General features: G+C 36.2%; 1 protein-coding gene across 2 annotated transcripts in view; it reads right to left on the minus strand.

Moving 5' to 3' along the window:
• PLXDC2 (plexin domain containing 2) overlaps nucleotides 1–18,989 on the minus strand; it is a 355,810-nt gene that overhangs the window by 157,293 nt on the left and 179,528 nt on the right. For both annotated transcript variants that reach the window (XM_016124268.2, XM_016124276.2), the window contains exons 3-4: nucleotides 15,925–16,071; nucleotides 394–463 (exon numbers count right to left, since the gene is read on the minus strand). In XM_016124268.2, the coding sequence (XP_015979754.1) occupies nucleotides 394–463; nucleotides 15,925–16,071 (217 nt within the window). The remainder of the gene's footprint in view (nucleotides 1–393; nucleotides 464–15,924; nucleotides 16,072–18,989) is intronic.

Consider the following 18,989-nt stretch of genomic DNA (forward strand, 5'->3'; position numbering starts at 1 on the left):
TACCTGCATGAGGTCATGTGTGTGTATATATCTATCAACTATATACTCGAAGAGGAAACAAAAATACCCCTTAAGCACCTTTTCCTTCTAGCTGTAGTTTGGTTCGTACACTCTTACCATGCTACTGAAAATAAATGAAAACTTAGCAGGAAAGCAGAAATGTTGAAGCTAAGCTGAAAATTAGTGTAACTATTCTATTTTTTTTGCTGAAAAGTTTTTCCAATAGCTATACCATTCTTCTGTTTTATTTATGCCCACGACTTTGTGATAGAAGACAATGGTTTTCAATCGTTTTCCCAATAAATGTCCCTCTTGAAATATGGGGTAAATTAAAATTAATAACTGTAGCGCAACTGTAGATTATTTAGGGTGAATGGGTAGAAAATGACTTACCCCCTGTTGCCACAGTGATTTCACGTAGAAAATGGCCGTAAAATGGAAAATCGAAGGACAGATTCACTCTCTGCAAGGAACAACAACCAGAAAAGAAAATCAATTATGTGCATAATAGTAAATGTAATATGAAAGGCTTTCCACTTAAAAAAAAAAAAAAGATGCTTCTGCTTTACACTATTATTGTAGTTGACTTTTAAAACCTGAATCTTGGATGATGATAAAAGCTATTTTTTTTTCTGGTAATTAAATGTTTGAAGTTTGTGAAAAGAATCAAGTTGGCCTGTTACAGTCTGTTGTTCTGATCTTTGCGCACAAAGGGAATCTGGAAGTTTCCATGCTGAATCAACCTATTCTCTCTAACGTCACCATTGCCTTTTAGATGTTCACTGAGATTCAGGTCAGTAGCCATGATGAGCACTTTATTGGAGGTTCTTTTTGGTTTGATTAATCTTCCCAAAACAGAGAGCATGTTATCTGTTGAGTTTTATTGCATAAAAATGAAAAGATTCTCTTTGACACGATTATGTATTCAATTTATTTTCTGTACATCTCCTAATGAAAGGCAGTTTCATTGGAATAAGATACCTTCCACCTACAGATCTAGTCCTGAAAATATTTTTATTTTTTAGATGCAAAGAGCTCTCTAGGTTCAGTACATTATGTTCACTTTCCAAGCACAGCCAACAAATAAAAAATGTTGGTCACTTATCCTTTCTATAGAGAAAACTTGAGGAGACTTAGGAAGAAAGTTCATAAACTTTGCCTCTTTTTTCTGAAAAGGGGCCTGAAGCTTGGATTATAGACATAATTTATTATATTATATATTATATACTTTATGTAATTATATATTATATATAACAGAATAACAAAATAAAATAAAGCAAAACAAACAAAAAATCCTGTATTTTTGGTATTGAAATAATTCAAATCAGATATTAGACGAGAAACAAGAAAAATAATGAGTTATAACAAAGGTGTTCCACTGAAATAAAAGAATCCAGAGGGAAATTAATTATTTGATTTAGAGCCCAACAACATTATACACTATGTATAGTAAAATGCTATACAATTTCTAAATTATATTTCTCCCAATGCACAAATTTAAAAAAATAGAAGTAGATCTAGATTGAATTTTGCCCCTTCCAATTTTGTAAATGATTACTTTTTATAGTCATCAGAGATTTCTAATAACTTACTTGGCATGAAGTTAATCATTCAAAATTTACGGTGACTTTCAATTAGATTTTCTTCTCTTTTAATGAAAGCTGCATCTCAGTACAGGGTTATCAGCATTTTTATTTTTTGCTGACTAATGGGACAACAAAACCCATTTTCCTGGCACTAACTAAAATGAGTGGTTACTAATAACCCTACAATAAAAGCTTCGATGGCAACATCGTATATCTCTAAGATGTCAGAAATAATTTTATAAAGGCACTTGTATAGTATGTTGTTCTCCATCATTATAATTTATTTCCATACTCATGAGCAAATTGGTAAAATTTACAACCTTTTAGCATTCTCGCCTCCATAACAGGAGTTCAGTTTAGACATGTATCAGTGGCAAACTCTATAAACTACAACTTAGGATGAACCAGAGGAATATATTCATTTTCCAACCACCACAAATATTTCAATATTTTTAGAATAAAATTGAGATACACAAATAAAAGCTAAAGATTTCTTTTTTTTAAAGCCAGCAAGTTCTCAAAGAAAATCTGTTAATCCATCATCCTGCGGAGCAACATGAACGACTGAAATGCTCCCGTTTAAATGACCAGTTTACCTTATCATCGCCATGAGTGCTCACATTGGTGAGAAACAACTATGCCAGTTTAGAAGGATGCTAGCTTCTCAGTGGTGAAATCCACCCATTTCCCTCCAAGTACTACTGACATCGCCAAGTGTAGGCCACTATTATTGTGGAAACTTCCTCATAGGTGTCTTGGTTCCAATTCTTCTAGAATGAATTCTCCATACAATCTAGCATATCACTCTCTTATTTGAATCATTCAGTCCAGAATCCCACCGTCCCTGGAATAACACCAGAATAGCGAAAATGCGTTCTAAGACCCACTACTAACAGGCCCCCTGCCTCACAGTTCTCCCCCCCAGGCAGCCATCGAGAATGTCTTTTAATTCCTTGCATTTACCACCGTTAACCTTGGCTCTGGTACTTTTACATGATATCTCTTCTGACTGTCGGTCTCTCAACTTTGGTTATTCATGGCTTCTGTATTCTTTAAGCCTTGGCTTAGTTTGGGTTACACCAAATCCCAACCCGGATTTAAGGACTTAGGGGCAGATTGTTTTCTGGAAGTTGATCCGAGGAAGCATTTGCTAAAAATGTGGGAAAAGTGAGACAAGGAAAAGAGGAATTCCAGTAATAGGAAGGTTGCTGGGTGTTTCACTGCTGTAGCCGGGTCTCTCCTCGGAAATCCTGAGAAACAGCAGGGAAACATGCCTCAGAATCATCTCACCGGAGATGAGGAGACTGGGGCATCATCTATCATCGCCCGTCCCCTTGGCTGAAGGTCGCTTTTGGCAACAGTCAACTCTCCTCCTCCCCTAGACTGCTTGCTCTTGCTGTAACCTCGGCTAGAAAGAAGAGATCTAGCATTTGATGGAGGAAGTTGGTAGCGTGTTAGAAACTGTCTCCCACAGTTTCAGGTGCACTCAGGGAGGCAGAAGGGACATGGGGCAAAGCATCGACAGGTACAGCTAAGTGTCACGTCCTCGGGGAGTCATATCTTGACTTCTTGGTTGAAGTTATGCCTTCCTACTATGTCTTACCTAGCATTCTCTGCACATACATGCATGCATAAAACAACTGCATAAGGTTTATATTGTAACTGCTTGGAAGTAACACTAACTTGGCAAAGGGGTAGTTAATTAAGTATAGCTTCAGTGGGAAATTAGAATTTGAATCCAAGTTTGATTGACAACAAAGGCAATGTTCTTAATTACTGAGATATTAAAAACAAAATGAGAAAGTCAGAGGCGAATTTTTGAAAATTATTCTTATTTCTTTTTGAAACACACATACACACATGAGCACAAAACCAAAAAATACTAAAACATAAACAAAAGCAAACACTGGAATTTAATGAAGTGCTTTGAAGTTAAATGATTATATATTCAATATGATTATCTTTGGATAATTGGATCATTGTTCTGTCTCAGTAGGGTATGTAAAACAGGTATTGGGAGAGCTGAAGGAAGTTTTATTTGTACATTCATTCATTTAGTCAATCATTTATTCAACATCTTATAGATACCAGGCACTAAATCAGGGACTGAGGATAAAGCAGTAAATAAGTCCCACCCAGCTGTTCCTTCGAGGAGTTCACAAAGTGATGCAGGACAGGATCACGAAAGGATAAACTACAGCAGGGTTCTCCAATCCCCAGACCAGTACTAACAGGTCAGTGGCCCGTTAGCAGGTGAGAGAGTGAAGCTCTATCTGCATCTGCAGCCGCTCCCCAGCGCTAGCATCACCGCCTCAGCTCCACGTCGATCATCAGGCGTTAGATTCTCACAGAAGCACTGGTCTCTGGTGCTGAAAAAGTTGGGGACTGCTAACTACAGGACCAGGCAAGGGCAGAATAAAGATCCGGAGAGGACGCCAGACTCACAGGATATGGCCCCGAGACTGACTCTTTAAAAGGAACTACAGACTTTAGCCAGGGAAGACGTGAGGGCGTGGGAGCGGAAGGGAAAGGGTCGAAATATATGTATAAAGTGAAATCGAAAGGACTTTGTGATTAACTGGATGTAAGGGTTGGGACTGAGGGAGGGCAGTCCAGAATACAAGACGAGTTTCTAGCGGGGTGGCTGGTAGACCACAGTTCCACTCGCTGAGATGATGAAGACAGGAAGAAGGATTATTTCAGTTAGGTGTGAGAAGACTTGTTGTGTCAGTAATCAGTTAGGCTTCCTTTATCTACATAATAAGAATAAATAAGAATGACCTCAAACTGTTGATGCTGCAAAGGACTCTTCTACAACCAGAAAGGCTAAAACAATCCTTGACATGGTCACAAAAAGCCACTGTAAACAAAAGCAAACATAATATTAAGGCAATGATGTAATTACCATACCTTGAACATTATCCTATCTTGGATCTTATCCCTTAAGAAATAGGTAATGTGAAAAAGAAAAGGGTTCAGGAAAATAGTCATATGAAGATATACTCAATTAATTAAGAGTCTGGGAAAAACACCAAGTAAAAGTTCAGAATTGAAATATTAAAGAGCATGAGTGTCATAAATAATATCAACTGAAGTTACTACTTCCTTATACTCTGTGGACAGGAATTAACTATTTGAAGGGAGAGGTGTGACAATTTTGAGACAAAGGGAGTATCACTTCTTCGTGTGCAAGAGGATAAAATTATAAAACGTTCTTTGAAGAGTTTGCAGAAGTATATTCATAGATTCATGGTGGCCTGGTGTAAATGTATGGCAGGTAGAGCCAATATATGACTGTAACCTTTAAAACTACATTACACTCTCCCCATGAAATTATGAAATTATGCCCCATGAAATTATAATCTGCAGACATGGAGACATTTGGTCCACACCAAAAGGTCCTTGATAATTGGTCCTGTCAAATATGTCTGAGCTTAGAAAATGTCCCTGGGTTCAAATAGCCCACAATACTTATGCATACTTTGGGTTTAAGGAACTAATACATAAAAAAAATGCCCTCATGTTTCATTGGTCCAATAATTGTGCTGTGGCTATAATGGCAATAACAATTCTTTTTGCATCGGCAGCATAGCTGGTAATGGCGCATGGGGTTAGGTAGATGGGCTGGTGTGGACCAGATATCGCCACGGACTTTCTGGACAGGACCAAATATCGAGGACATTTTGCCATGGACCAAATGTCCTACAAGGGAAATGACTATGGGGACAGATGACTGGACTCAACTAGGGTTGTACTCCTAGATTTCTACGTGCACCCACATCTCTTACTGCCTCTTTAACGTATTTTTCTTATGTCTAATGCTATTTGTTTTCCGACTAATTATTGTGATCTCTTCTAATTCTTTTCTAATAACACAGGAATTATATTCCTAAATACACATTATTCCAGTTTAACTTGTTTGTCTATTTCTCAGTGGCATTACAAAGATAAATTAATTAGTCAATGCCTGTAAAACCTTGAAAACAAAAACTGCTTAATAAGAGTTAAGAATCTGGAGTAGGCACTTTTATAATCCTCAAAATCATGTTTTAAAAACATCGTTAATGAAAACTGTTTTTGTTTAAAGATGGCTTCCTATTTGCAGTAATAAAGATACGTATTTCTGGTTTTCCCAAGTCTTTATTCCATCTTTCTGCCTTCTGCATCATCCTGATGAAAGCAGAGTGCAGGAAGAAAACTGGTAGTAACTAAACTTTTAATAATTTCTGTTATCATGAGTTCATGACGGCAAAGGGTCTAAAAAATTTAGGGAGTATCCATTTATTCGAGAGTGTATTCATGTATTAATCATGAATTTCTAAACATATATTTAACATTCTATTTAATCATTCAGATAATTTCATGTTTATTTTGAAGCATTTTGAATATATGGGATATTATTATTAGTAGTAGTAGCAAACTGAGATTTGTGTTGCTTTTTTTAAAAAGTAGATCAAATAAATCTTAAATCGAATCATTTTCAGTTTATTTCTGCCAGGAATTAACTTTGACAGTAATTGTAAAATTTGAGAAAAATTACATTTTGTTTTACTTAAATGGATAGTTCTAGTAATACTGGCTTTCATCTGACTGTCAGCTTACAATCCCCTATGTTTTATTTTTTACACCTGTAGCACCTGGTTTCCCTTGGTGGTCTCTGATCCAAGTACTAACCAGGCTTGGCCCTGCTTAGCTTCCAAGATCAAACAGGATCAGGCTTGTTAAGGGTGGCACCGCCATAGACCCATCTTCTCTTAATGGAACTAGATGGAAAACTATTTTTAAAAATTCTGTGCTTCTTTCATAATTTTTGAATAATACAGCACGGTTTTGGAGTGAGAGAGACTTGAAATTACATCCCACCTTTGGTACTTAGAAGCTGTGTGAGCGTATAAATTATTTAACCTCTTCAAGCCACAGTTTGCTCATCTATAAAGTCAAGATACTTCTTTAAAGGTTACTTTAAGGAACAAACGATCAAATAACATGTGCACCTTCATAAATACTGAGTCAATGATGGTTAGTTAACATTATATCACGTACATGAAGATGTTTAACACAGCAATAGTTCCTTAAAACTAGATTCCTAATAACTTCTATCTGATTCCTAATAAATAGCCAGAAATGATTTGATATATGTTGTCTCAATACCAATGCAGGCAAATTACTTCTCTAATGGAATCATATCACAATCAGATATTATGTTTCTGAACAATGTTATAATGCCCTCATTTTTGTAATATTTAAATAATTATAACTACTGTGTTTACTGGTGTTAGGAGAATGGAATTAACATTTAATACACCAGGTATTATGCTAAGTATTTTCCCTATATTTAGCAAGTATCAATGCTAAAATTAGATGAAAGTATGATGAGAAACAGGATATTCGCATAGTCACAACATATCTTACAAAAAATACTTGATAATTACAAAAGGAAAAACAGTAACTTTACAGTGAAGAAACAACACCTGGCAGACATCACCTTAAGCAAGTGATCGATGTTAGCATCGTCAGTGGCAAGACATACTGACATCATGTACCTCGTGATATGACACATGATGAAGGACAAAAATACCATGGCTGTGGTATTTTTGCAAACAAAACAAAACAAACAAATAAAAAACAGAGATCTGTGTTTATTCATGAAGAAACAAAGGTTTGAAGACAAACCAAAAATCAGGGACATTGTACAAAATAACTGGCTAGTACGCTTCGTAAGTATCAGGTTCATCAAAGACGAAGGAAGCCTGAGAGACTGCTGTAGATTGGAGGAGACGAGGAGATGGGGTAAATAAATGCAATGTGGGTCAGAGAATGGATTCGGGATAAGAAAAAGGGATGGTTTGGGGACAATTCGCAAAATATGAATAAGGCCTATAGATTATAGTGCAATTGGTGTTAATTTCTTGGTATTGCTAATCGTACTATGAGTATGTAAATAACACTTGAGGAAGCTGGGTGAAAGGTAGTATATGGGGACCCTTTAAATAATTTTAAAGTTTTTTTTTTATAAGCCTGAAATTATTTTTAAAAGGCTTTACAAAAAAAGGTATAAGTAATAATTTCAAATCACTAGAAGTAGTGGAGCCAGGATTTCAATCCGCACGTTTGACTCTGAAACTTTGAGTCCTGCCCGCTCTGTCACTGTCCCTCTCTTCTTTTATACTAAGTAATTCTTTCCCTATGTGTAATCAGACCTTCCATACTGTGCTTTCTGCCTGGAACCCTTAATACTGTCAGTCATTCATGTTTTTGTTCTTAGTAGATGTAATGATTTTCTTCAAAACGTAATCATAACGCATGAGGCCAAAGTCAGAACAAGACGAAATGTGAAAAGAGCCGTCTTCTCAGGTGAAACGCATGAGATCACAGACTACTGGGGTGTCAAGCTGGGCGGAGCCACAGCGAGCCACGCCCACTGAGGCCGGATGGCGCATAGTAGGTCCCTTCTCGCTGGGTGATTCGCACAGCCTGAACCATTTTTTTTTTTTTTTTTTTTTTTTGCACATTTGGATTTCAGATGATTCCATTTCTTATCTTCCAAGGACAGATCCGGGGACCTAGTTTCTAAACTTCCAGAACTTTTTTTTTTTTTTTTTTTTTTTTTACAATTCTCAATGGTAATTGCCTTTCATGGGTTTATTCACCTATTTAACTGAAATCAATTCGCTTATCAAAGTTAATAGAAACTGAAAGATAGCAGAGGGATATAAATGTGAGTATATACACATGTGTGTGTATGTAGATAGAGACAGAAAAATTCTAATTGACAGGTTTCCACAACAAACGACTATTAAAGAGAGAAAATCGCCCATGGAGAGGCATATATATGTGGACAGCGGCAATGCAAACTTCTTTTGCTAAACCCTGAAGTCAGATCCTGCTTCCAGACCAAAAATGAACTGAGTGTATTCCGGAAACAAAATAGCTGCAGTGGGCAGAATAATTCATAATGCTTTTACCATGTAGGGTTTTTTATAAAATGGAATTTTAGCCAATCCTCACACCCCGGGAGGACTGAACAGGACATGGGTCATTAATCCAGTGACTGAAAACAATGGAAACCTAATTAAAAGATCAAAATGTTCATAGAAAGGGGTAATCAATATGCAAATATACGGACAAGGGGCTGGCTACTCCTTTAAGATATAAAGCTCATCGATTGAATTGATTATCTGAGTTAGAAATTCTAACCACTTCAGCATTTTTTTTCATAATAGAACTGAGAACTTCATTAACCCTGCGTGTAGAATGGCACTCTGCATGGGACTATTCATAAATTAGAAAACAAAGGCAAATGTTTTGCAGTTACCTGATGCTCGCTCATGTGAATTTGAGATTACGTAAATTATCTTTTGACCTCGCAGCATTGCATGGTTCCCAGCAAACACCTGCCTTACAGTAGCTTGCCTATACTTGAACATTTTGAGAATTATTCAAATTAGTTATGTGACTATTCTATTTACCATTCAGGCAGGGTGCAAAACAAAAGTGGTTCAAGGGCACGGAGAAAGTACGTCAGGATCCTATAAAGAAACCCCTGGAAGTGTGAGAATCAGAAGCCACTTCTGTATTTTTCACACTGCTCTAGAAACAAGCCAGTGGCCTCTGCCGGGTTTCTCAAACCAGGGTGTTCAGAGGAAGCATCGAAGCTTCTCATTAAAACACAGATTCTGAAGTGGCAGGTCTGGGAGGGAAGGGGCTGAAATTCAGTGTTTCTAACAAGCTCTCGGGGCTGGTGATACGCCCCAGGGACCCCGCGTTGAGCGGCAGGACTTGACGTCATATAAACGGTCTTTGCAACTCTAAAACCACTGCTGTAAGGACTTTGACAAGCGTGAAATGGCTTAAAAGGATAAATAGACTTGACTCTGGATAACAACATCTCACTTCGCTCGGTAGCACTCATGTGGCCTGACAATTTCCATTCCAGGAACTGAAGCATGGCGGTACTCGCTGGCCTAGCCGAATGCTTTTAAACGTCATGATTTGCAAAACCTCTTCGCAGCCCTAGTACACCTGAGGGCAACAACATTCTTGTCACTTCCTTGACTAGTGATCCTCAGACAGGGAGGACTGGAAAAATACTCCTATGAGTTTATCTTTTGTCCTTTGAAAAGGTCCTCCCTTGCCTCAGTTGATTATGATCCATCCTCCCTTCTTTCCTGTCAGTGGAAAGTGACTGCTTTTAGGTTAAATATTTGCATGATGATTATTAGTATTAATGTAACAGACATCTGTAACACTGTGCCACTCACTGAGTTAAACACTGGACAAATGTTAAATCATTTTATTCTAATGCCAACCTTAGGAGGCAGGTGCCATTATTCCCATTTTACAGATGAGGAAAGTGATGAACCAAAAGTAAATAACATGCTTGGTGTCACCCTGCTAGTAGTTGGCAAAGTGGGGACTCAAATCCAGGCAGCCTGTTTCTAAGTCCACATATTTAAACACTATCAAGCTGCCCCTCTAAAGACCTGTGGAGATTTGGAATTCAATGCAGACAAAGTACATTGGAAGAGCGACTAAATAATTCAAAACTCAATAACAGATCGAAATTAAAATTAGGCTAAGTTCAATTGTACCTCTTCATCCTCCTCTGTTAACTTGTCTTTTCTTAATTTTGTATGCAGAAATAATTTCAAGTTAAAGTTACAAAAATAACACGAAGAGCCCCTCTATATTTTATGCAGATTCACATATTGTTAACATTTTGCCACATTTGCCAACTTCTGGACTTTTCAAAAGATAAAGAAATTGATGCCTCTTGACAGCTTTCAAGAGCTGCTCCCTTCTGACACCCTACACATATCTGCAGGTGAACGCGTCTGGGCACAGGACTCGGGCGCCTAAGCTCGGCTCATTTACCAGGAGTGACTCTTACTTGGAGTTTCTCCTCAGACAAGCTGCTGCACGGTAAGAAATTCCTGGCACTTCATCATTAATTAAAAGTGGCTAAAGGGGTTTCACTCCTAGTCCCACTGGCTTGTGAACAGAGCACCTTTAGTAAAGAAAGAAAGAGACACTCACTTCTAGGGGCTGGACTCTCAGGCACAGCAGAAGTTCTGAGGGGAAGTCAATTTATAAACAAACCGTGTGAGATCTTGACTATTTCCCTAGGGTGATCATCTACAACGTAAGTGATGGGTTATAATTTGATAAGAAGAAACAGACAAAAAAATAAAAATATTGAAAATAGGTATAAGATATTTTTTTTAAATACTAAAATACTAGTTTGTTGAGAACATCTCCGTTCCAAAGGGTCTTGTCTTTTATCTTCTATAACTTAAGATGTTTCACAAGAATTAAACCAACTTGCTTTTAGCTGCTGTCTCTCTTAAGGAATGTTATATTCCATTTACATTTTATTAACTTTTCTGTTGCAAAATACTGCCTTGCAAGAGTCATATGAAAGCTTAATCATTTAATAACTTCAGAAGGACAATCTTTTGCACTCGTGTTATCTAAAATTAACCACTGTTATGGGTTCATGGAGAGATCTCAGCAAAGATGATCAAAAACAGGTTGGAGAAGGGAATCTAAGATGAAAGACAGAAATTAAAAAACTTATTTATCCCACCTGAGACATGGCTGTGGGCTTCTATTTTAACAGATTTATGACAATGAAAGGTTAATGTGAAATCTTCTAAGAGGGTTTCATAGAAAGCTCAAATGTTTGCCTCACTGGTGACTTTAAAAAGCCGAATAGACATTTATCCATCTAGAATTATATTATAACCAGCGCCGGTAACAAAGAATGTATAAAATTACCTCCTGACTCTGATTTTATATAAAGAATGGTGCCTATCCTCCACTAAAGACACAACATAGAGAATTAAGATTAAACTGAACTGAAATATGATGAACTCAAGTATGATTTTTAAAAGAGAAGGTATGTTCTTGCTTTGGAAAGCTAAGGCTTGTTACGTGCATAAAAACTCATCACCATGGACTTTATGAGGCTGCCATCTTCAACGGCCTCCAAAGGCACCTCCCCATGTCTAAAATTTGGTTCCTAGATTCAGGAGCGATATTGGGGTAGCTTAAATAATTAGTAATACACATTTATTTACATAATTAGGTCAGCAAAAGGAATGTACTAAACTCAGCATCTTAGATGTGCCTAAGGAATGTTTAATCCGTGTTGCTGATGCCATCGGCAGGAGAGGGAAGAGACCTTCTCCTGCACTGACTGGCTCTGAGGCAGGTGGACCAGCTCATATCTTGGGCACCTAGAGCAACAGAAGTCAGTCACTGTGACCTCACCTTGGTCTTGTGGAATGGAACAAAGCCAGGCCTTTCTTTACCATAAAAGGTCCTTAATTATTACCTTACTTATTCAACACAGAATTATTCTCAAAATTGCTAAGTGATTTAAGGACAATATTAATAGTAAAATAAATTAATTAAACCAAAGTTCAGCTAGAAACTTTAGACATGTGCGGACACAACTCATCGCAGTCTTTTATTAAACGAGAAGAAAATCCCATGAACAAAGGCAAGTAAGGGCAGGTCGATGAACCGTGGCTGTCTCACTGGAAATGAAGCAACTCGGAAGACAGAACGCAGCAAATTTATTCGACCAGAAAAATAAAGAAAAATAAAAATAAATAAAAGCAGCTGATTGTTGGACACTGTGAACAGAACTCAGGCTGAATTGTGTGGGCTAGATATTAGGTTATTAGCAATAGCAAATTAAATTGCCTTTTGAGTTAATCAGAAAAATTAGCACTTATCGGCAGAATTTCTGATACGCAGAAAAAAAGGTAATTGTGTGATATGAGCAAACAACTGACTAAAGCCACCATGGGCATCTAAATTTAGCTCTCCTGACATCGACATTATGCAAATGCAAGACTGATAGAGATGCTAGTCAAAATATTATTTTCTAGGAAAAAAAACCTCTAGAAAACTTAATTTTTTTAAATGAAGGTTTCTGTATGTATTCAAGTGGCCTGAAGATCCCCAGCAAGAATAGTCCAATTTTTAAATTTTAAAATGATCACATCAAAAACTATGAGTTTCATCAAAAACTTTACTCATGTTATAAAAGAGAGAAGACATTTTGCTGGGGTTTCTTATATATATATATATATATATATATATAAAATCAATCTTCCTACCAACATATAGAAAAATAAACTTTTAAAGCTAAGTGTGTTTATGTCTGGCAAAGAGTGAATTGGCAATTTCTTGGCAAAAAGAAAAAAAAAAGAAAAAAAGAAAGAGATATAATATAGATGTAAACATACATCTATATCTACCTATCTATGTATACAGGGAGACTCTTAGAGGGTACAAGAAAAATAATTTATTTGGGGGTTATTTTTTGTTGTAAAGAATTAGGACTCTCAAATAACAATGCCTTACAGTCTCATTTATATTTGATGCTTTTAGTATCCTTTTATATTTTTTCCTTTTTACTCTAGAAATAGCACTGAAAGCGTAGGCAAGGCAGGCATCTTTTTCCCCTTCTTCCGGGTTATAAAATTGAGATGTGGAGAGGCCAAGACTCCAAGAATATGAGTTTTGGAGCCATGGTTTTATAATGTCTACAACCCTGGACTCCTTCTGCCAGGACAGTGGTACCAAGTTGTGAATCAGAATTTTATAAACGGTACTTTCCGAAGGCAAAATAATTCTAATTTGACTGCTATGGAATCAAACTTTGTACCCAGCAATGAATTAAATAATGATATATAAGTAGAGAAAAAAGTCTCAAAATTGTGACATTTAAAGGTCCACAGAGAGGAAAAGAAACAGGTATAGACTAGTTCCCTAGGTTTATAGTCTGAAACTTCTACATCTGCAATCTGACAATGGTGTGACTTTGAACAAAGGACAAAAAAACCCAAATGAGTACCAGTAGTTGACTCTAAAGTGCCTGGCTCATTGCTTGCAATATGGTAGGGACTTATGCATACTTTCCCACTTTATCTACGAAGATATGCTCCTTCCTTTAATCTGTCAAAGGTAAACCAGGTTTTAACACGTGCTTTTACAATAATGACTTAAGAAATGTTATTTAAATCAAAAAGGACAATGGACAGATTTAAACAGAAAAGGACAATGGGGACATTTGAAAGAATATGTAATCAAATTACTGTATACAAACATAACATAAATAGTAGTATCTGTGACTTACATTATAAAAGGGAAGAGAAATCAGTGTGTTTTGGCATGCGAAATCTGTAAATTAAATGATTTCTAAGTTTTACTCTGCCCTGAAATGATAAGATATTATTGTTCATGAGAAAAGGGCAAAAAGTCTTACTCTGTTTCCACCCTCCTCCTCTTTCTAGAATATTAATTTAAGATTCTAAAATGTTGTTTGGACCACATTTATAAATCATGGTGGGGAAGGAAAAAAATATTTTTAAAAAATCATGCTTCCAAGTCAGACACTCCTTTATCTTCCTCTGACCCATTCTGAGGGAGCCAGTGATATATTTCTACCAACAATATATATTTAAAAATCAACACATGGAGCACCAGATAAGTTATAAGCACAGGCTCAAGTCTTTCCATTTGTGTCAAGGTCAATCTCTGGTGTTCAAAGCAACAATGTCACTCACACTAATGGTAAGAAAAAAATCAGTCACTTGCAGCATCCTAATTTTTCTTGAAACTACTAGGGAACCGAGGTCACAAGGCAACCAAGCAAAACTCTATTCCAAAGACAAAAAAAAAGTCTTCAGGGAAAAAGAGAACACACAAACTGTCTCACCTTTGGGAGAGCATAGGAAAAAAGATGGTGATGATGTAAGTGTGTAGGAAGGAATCAGCTAACGTTTTAATGGATAACCTGTCTGTGCCCAGTGATGTCACCCACGGTAGCCACCACCAGAACTGGGCCACTTCAAGGAATCTCCAGTTGGCTATATCGACATTCAAACTGTTACAAAGAATATTTTACACCATTAGGCACTGTAATATAGTGAGGAGATTTTCAAATGCAATAACTTTCTGATAGACATTGTCCTAATCTAATCTTTCTCATTTTCTCTTCTTTTAAAGATCTGTTTTAAATCCAGCATTGAATCCTTTCTAAATCTGTCATCTCGGCTGGGGTGGCTCATATATGAAAAATTCAGCCAGGAAAGAGCTTGCTTCTCGGCCTAAAAAACATGTGCCCTATACTGAAAATTTAAAAAAGTCACCATGGTGGATTATAATTAATTTCCATTTCAACTGTTAGAAGTTGACCTCCTGAAATAGGAAAGTCTACATATATACAGTGAAGGCTGTAGCCCCAAATTTTGATATTTTACTTTTTTCAAATTAGTGCCTCTGAAAACCACTGCAGCCACTGACTCCACATATCAATAATGACACGGCGCTTGAAAGGCGACATTTGTTTTCTTTGTGCTTTCAGTCATACCAGACTGAACCAGACACTGCTTCATCGATGATAAGATCATGACTATTATCTAGGATAGCAAAACTAAATCACTTTACAGAAAATGATTAGCACAAACTGCTGAGAACCACGTGTGATGAATTTTACACACACACATTTTGAGTTATCAATCAATCGATTTATCACTTCCCAGCTGGGGATCCCTTTGGAAGGTTACCTGAAGCTGCCAAGATTCAGTTCTCTCGTCTACGACACCTGGATGGTGGGATTTAAGTCTTAGGGTTGTTATGAGTACTGCAAAGCTATTACGTGTTCACATCCAGCCTAACAAGTAGGATAGGATATTAGTGACCAAGTAAGGTAAGTGAGGCCTTCATTAATGTCCTTTGTCGTCCCCAAAACACAGACACAAAAACTGTGCCTCAGAATAGTTACATTATTTGTTTAAGGAACCACAGCTGGAAAATGATAAAATCAGGATTAAAATATGTTTGGATTTAATTTTTTGTTGTTGTTGTTTATGTCAAATGTCGCTTAGATCCATAATTTTGTCTATGTATATTATCTGAATCATAAATGTTTCTGGTTAAATCTTTCTCAGATCAAGAGTAATAAACCCAGGTAAAACAGAAGATACCAAATAAATATAACTAAAAAATGTTCTCTGAACTCATAGGTTATAAGAAAACTGAAAATCATCCAGGTTTATCTCAACTTTGAATATGCAACTCATCTTCTTATTAGGGAAATTAATGGTTAATTTATGTAATTAATTAATAATTAAATTAATGGTGGCTTCTCAAAATAACTCTTCATTTCCATATCTTATATGCAATTATTAATCTGAATTGAAATTACAGAATCAAATATACTTGAAGAAGTTGTTACGCCAATCAAAGCAAAAATTTTCTTACAGCAAAAAAAAAAAAAAAAAAAAAAAAACCAAAAACCTCAAAATGTCAAAGCACTTACTGCAGCTTGCCGATGCGTGTTGGACAGTATCCCATGAATCTTCACTTTGTCCTTTTCCATTTGGTCTATGTTCACCCACAGATCCCGGCTGGCAGAATCAGATGGACCGTATATTCGAGATGTATAGTAATTGTGATCTGTGTCCTCCTGTAATAATAGAGAATAATGCACATCAAGAATCGAAGGCATAGATGAACCTTGTGTGAAGACAGAGAAAGACAAGTACTCTGTGTTCTCATATGTAGGATCTAAAAAAGCTGAACTCATGGAAACAGAGAATAGAACGGTGGTTACCAGGAGCTGGGGTTTTGGGGATATGCGAAAACATTGGTCAAGGGGTACAAACTTCTAGTTATCAAATCAATAAATTCCGGAGATCTCCTGTCCAGCATGGTCACTATAGTTAATAATGTTTTATAAACTTGAAAGTTGCTGAGAGAGTAGATCTTAAATGTTCTCCTCACGAAGAAGAAATGAGTAATTACATGATGCGATGGGGTGTTAGCTAATGCTATGGTGGTAATCATTTTGCAATATATAATTGTATCAAATCAACATGCTGTATACCTTAAACTTACACTATGCTACATGTCAATTATATCTCAATAAAGCTAGAAAGAAAAGGACCATTTAAGTCTCTATATACCAACTTATGTAATTTACAGAGTTATAGACAGACTTCCATTAAAAGGAAAAAATAAACACACAAAAAACTGCCAGTCCTCAAAAGAAAAGAACAGAGACATTGTCCCTAAAATTCTTAAACTACAAACAAAAAATGATGCTGTGAAATTAGAAATGTCAGTATTTCTCAAAGTTGTCAAAGGAGTTAAGTAATCTCTAAGTGCATTAGATTTTTGAAAATATTAAATTAACTAGCGTCTTTAGAAAAAACTGTTAAATAAACAAAACTTAGAGGAAAAGGTACACTCTGTGTATAATAGTCTTTGTGCTGCAGAAATGTTAGCGATCTCTAATTGCTGCCCAAACAAAAATGTCACTTTTGGAACCATTTACTGACAACCTGAACTATAATTACTATTGAGTGGCAACAAATTCAAATTTCTCTTCTTTAAAACTAGGGCTATATTAGGGCCTGTTTTCAGTTAATGGTCCTAGAACTAGAGATAATACTCTAAAATTTGGGTTATTAAATTCTACTTTTATTTGGTTCTCATTGATATCACCATGGTGCCTGTCACAGAACCTTTAGTTTTCAAGTTCCTCACTCACTGGAGAGATTTAAATGTTTTAAGACTTTTTTTTTTTTTTTTTTTTTTTGCTGGTTAACACACAGAAAAATCATATGATTCTTGACTAATTCGAATTGCAATTAATTTTTTTTTTACCATGAAATGTAATTGTGCTTATCAATTTGAGGAGTCTGCTGGGTAGAATAAATTTAAAACATTCGGGTTCTGTAAAAACAATGTTTAGTGAATAGAGGGTCTATGATGTGAATAATAGAGTTTGGAATGTAAATTATTTTCTAATGAATCTATTATTTAAGTAGTAATTAAATAAAAACCAATTACTCTTGAAATCCCATCAAAACAAGAATTCCATATACCTTTTCACAAGTCATCAGGTTAAATATATATACAAAACTGACTACATGAAAGAAAAGAATATTCCAAATAGATTTTGCCACATGACTAAAAGAAAAAATATGACCCTAAATGTAAATCTTGAGAACAGTGATTAAATGTTAATGAAATTAAAAAAAAAATACCCTAGGTAAAACTCCAATTAAACTCTGGGTATCACATTCAAGCTGTATGTATATCCACGATGAAAGATAAGAAAGTTCTGCAGAGAAAGGAAGAAAAAAGGAGATGAAAAGAAAGAAGCAGGAATAAGATTCTATGCAGCCCAAGAGACATTTGATTTCCTAGAAGTTTCTAGACTCCATTCCAGAAGATGAAGATACTGATGCGTGAGCTCCGGAAGGGAAAGAAGCAATGTGGCTGTGTCTCCAACACATATTCGACTCCTCCCTGTTGTCTGGTGTGTCACGACTGGAGGTTTCCGAGGCGGGTACCTTCCTTGACAATGGCACAAGCCATTCTACACGTCATTCCAATGGCCACAAGGGCAAGAGGATATCATGAGCACACGCCTGAGAAAGCTCAGTGAGTGAGACGTGCAGAGTTTAGGTTGCGAGGAGATGATTTCCCATATTTTTATTCCTGAGATGTGTACTGTGAGACTTGGAACTACTGTCACTACATAGATGCCATGAGGAAACTCTGCCTAAGATAAACAGGCAAGGACGTAACCACAGTCACCGCAGAGCAAACACAGGTCCTTGATCAGGCACATCTCAGTGTGACTTACTCCTAGAATAAATCATTCAGTCTCTTTTAATGTCACAATACCTTTAGTTGGGTGATTGTCAATAAAAGAACTGTAACTGACAAACGAAAGAGACTTAATTTAAGTAACACTGAATAAGGTCACTGTATCCATAGATTTGTAAATCGGACATCTCCCGTTCGATCCTGCTTTGGAGTTAATTACACAGCAGGAATGGAAACTTGGATCTAACCTGCTGAAAATCATCAAGTCTGAATAACAAATAGTATGATTCATTTAATTTTTCAATGAATCACATAAAAGGGTGGTTGTGAAGGAAACTGTCAATGAGTTCAAATAAAAAAATTTAATTTTTCCCTATTCCTAGAATTATTATAAAGAGTTCAGCAACACTGAGGTCAGAAGTGTAATTTATAGGTGAATTATGTAACAGATTCTATGATGCTGTCAAATTTGCATATTATTACCATATCATTACCATATAAAGAGATAGATATTCTCTTTAAAATTGCAGACTTTCACTACAGAGTTCAATATAATTATTACGATCGACATATCTAAAATGACTTTGGTGTTTACCTTCATCCTTAAGTCTCTAACTAATCAAGACATAGTCTTGAAGTTAACATAAAGAGTAAGAATGTCATTATGTTTAAATAATGGATTATCTACAAAAATATATGTTTGCCTAACTACAATTGCTATGGCTATGTGAAAACACACCTTCATTCTGACTAAAATCAGAGTCG

This window comes from Rousettus aegyptiacus, unplaced genomic scaffold (assembly GCF_014176215.1).
Source record: "Rousettus aegyptiacus isolate mRouAeg1 unplaced genomic scaffold, mRouAeg1.p scaffold_m13_p_10, whole genome shotgun sequence".
Classification (NCBI taxonomy): domain Eukaryota; kingdom Metazoa; phylum Chordata; class Mammalia; order Chiroptera; family Pteropodidae; genus Rousettus; species Rousettus aegyptiacus.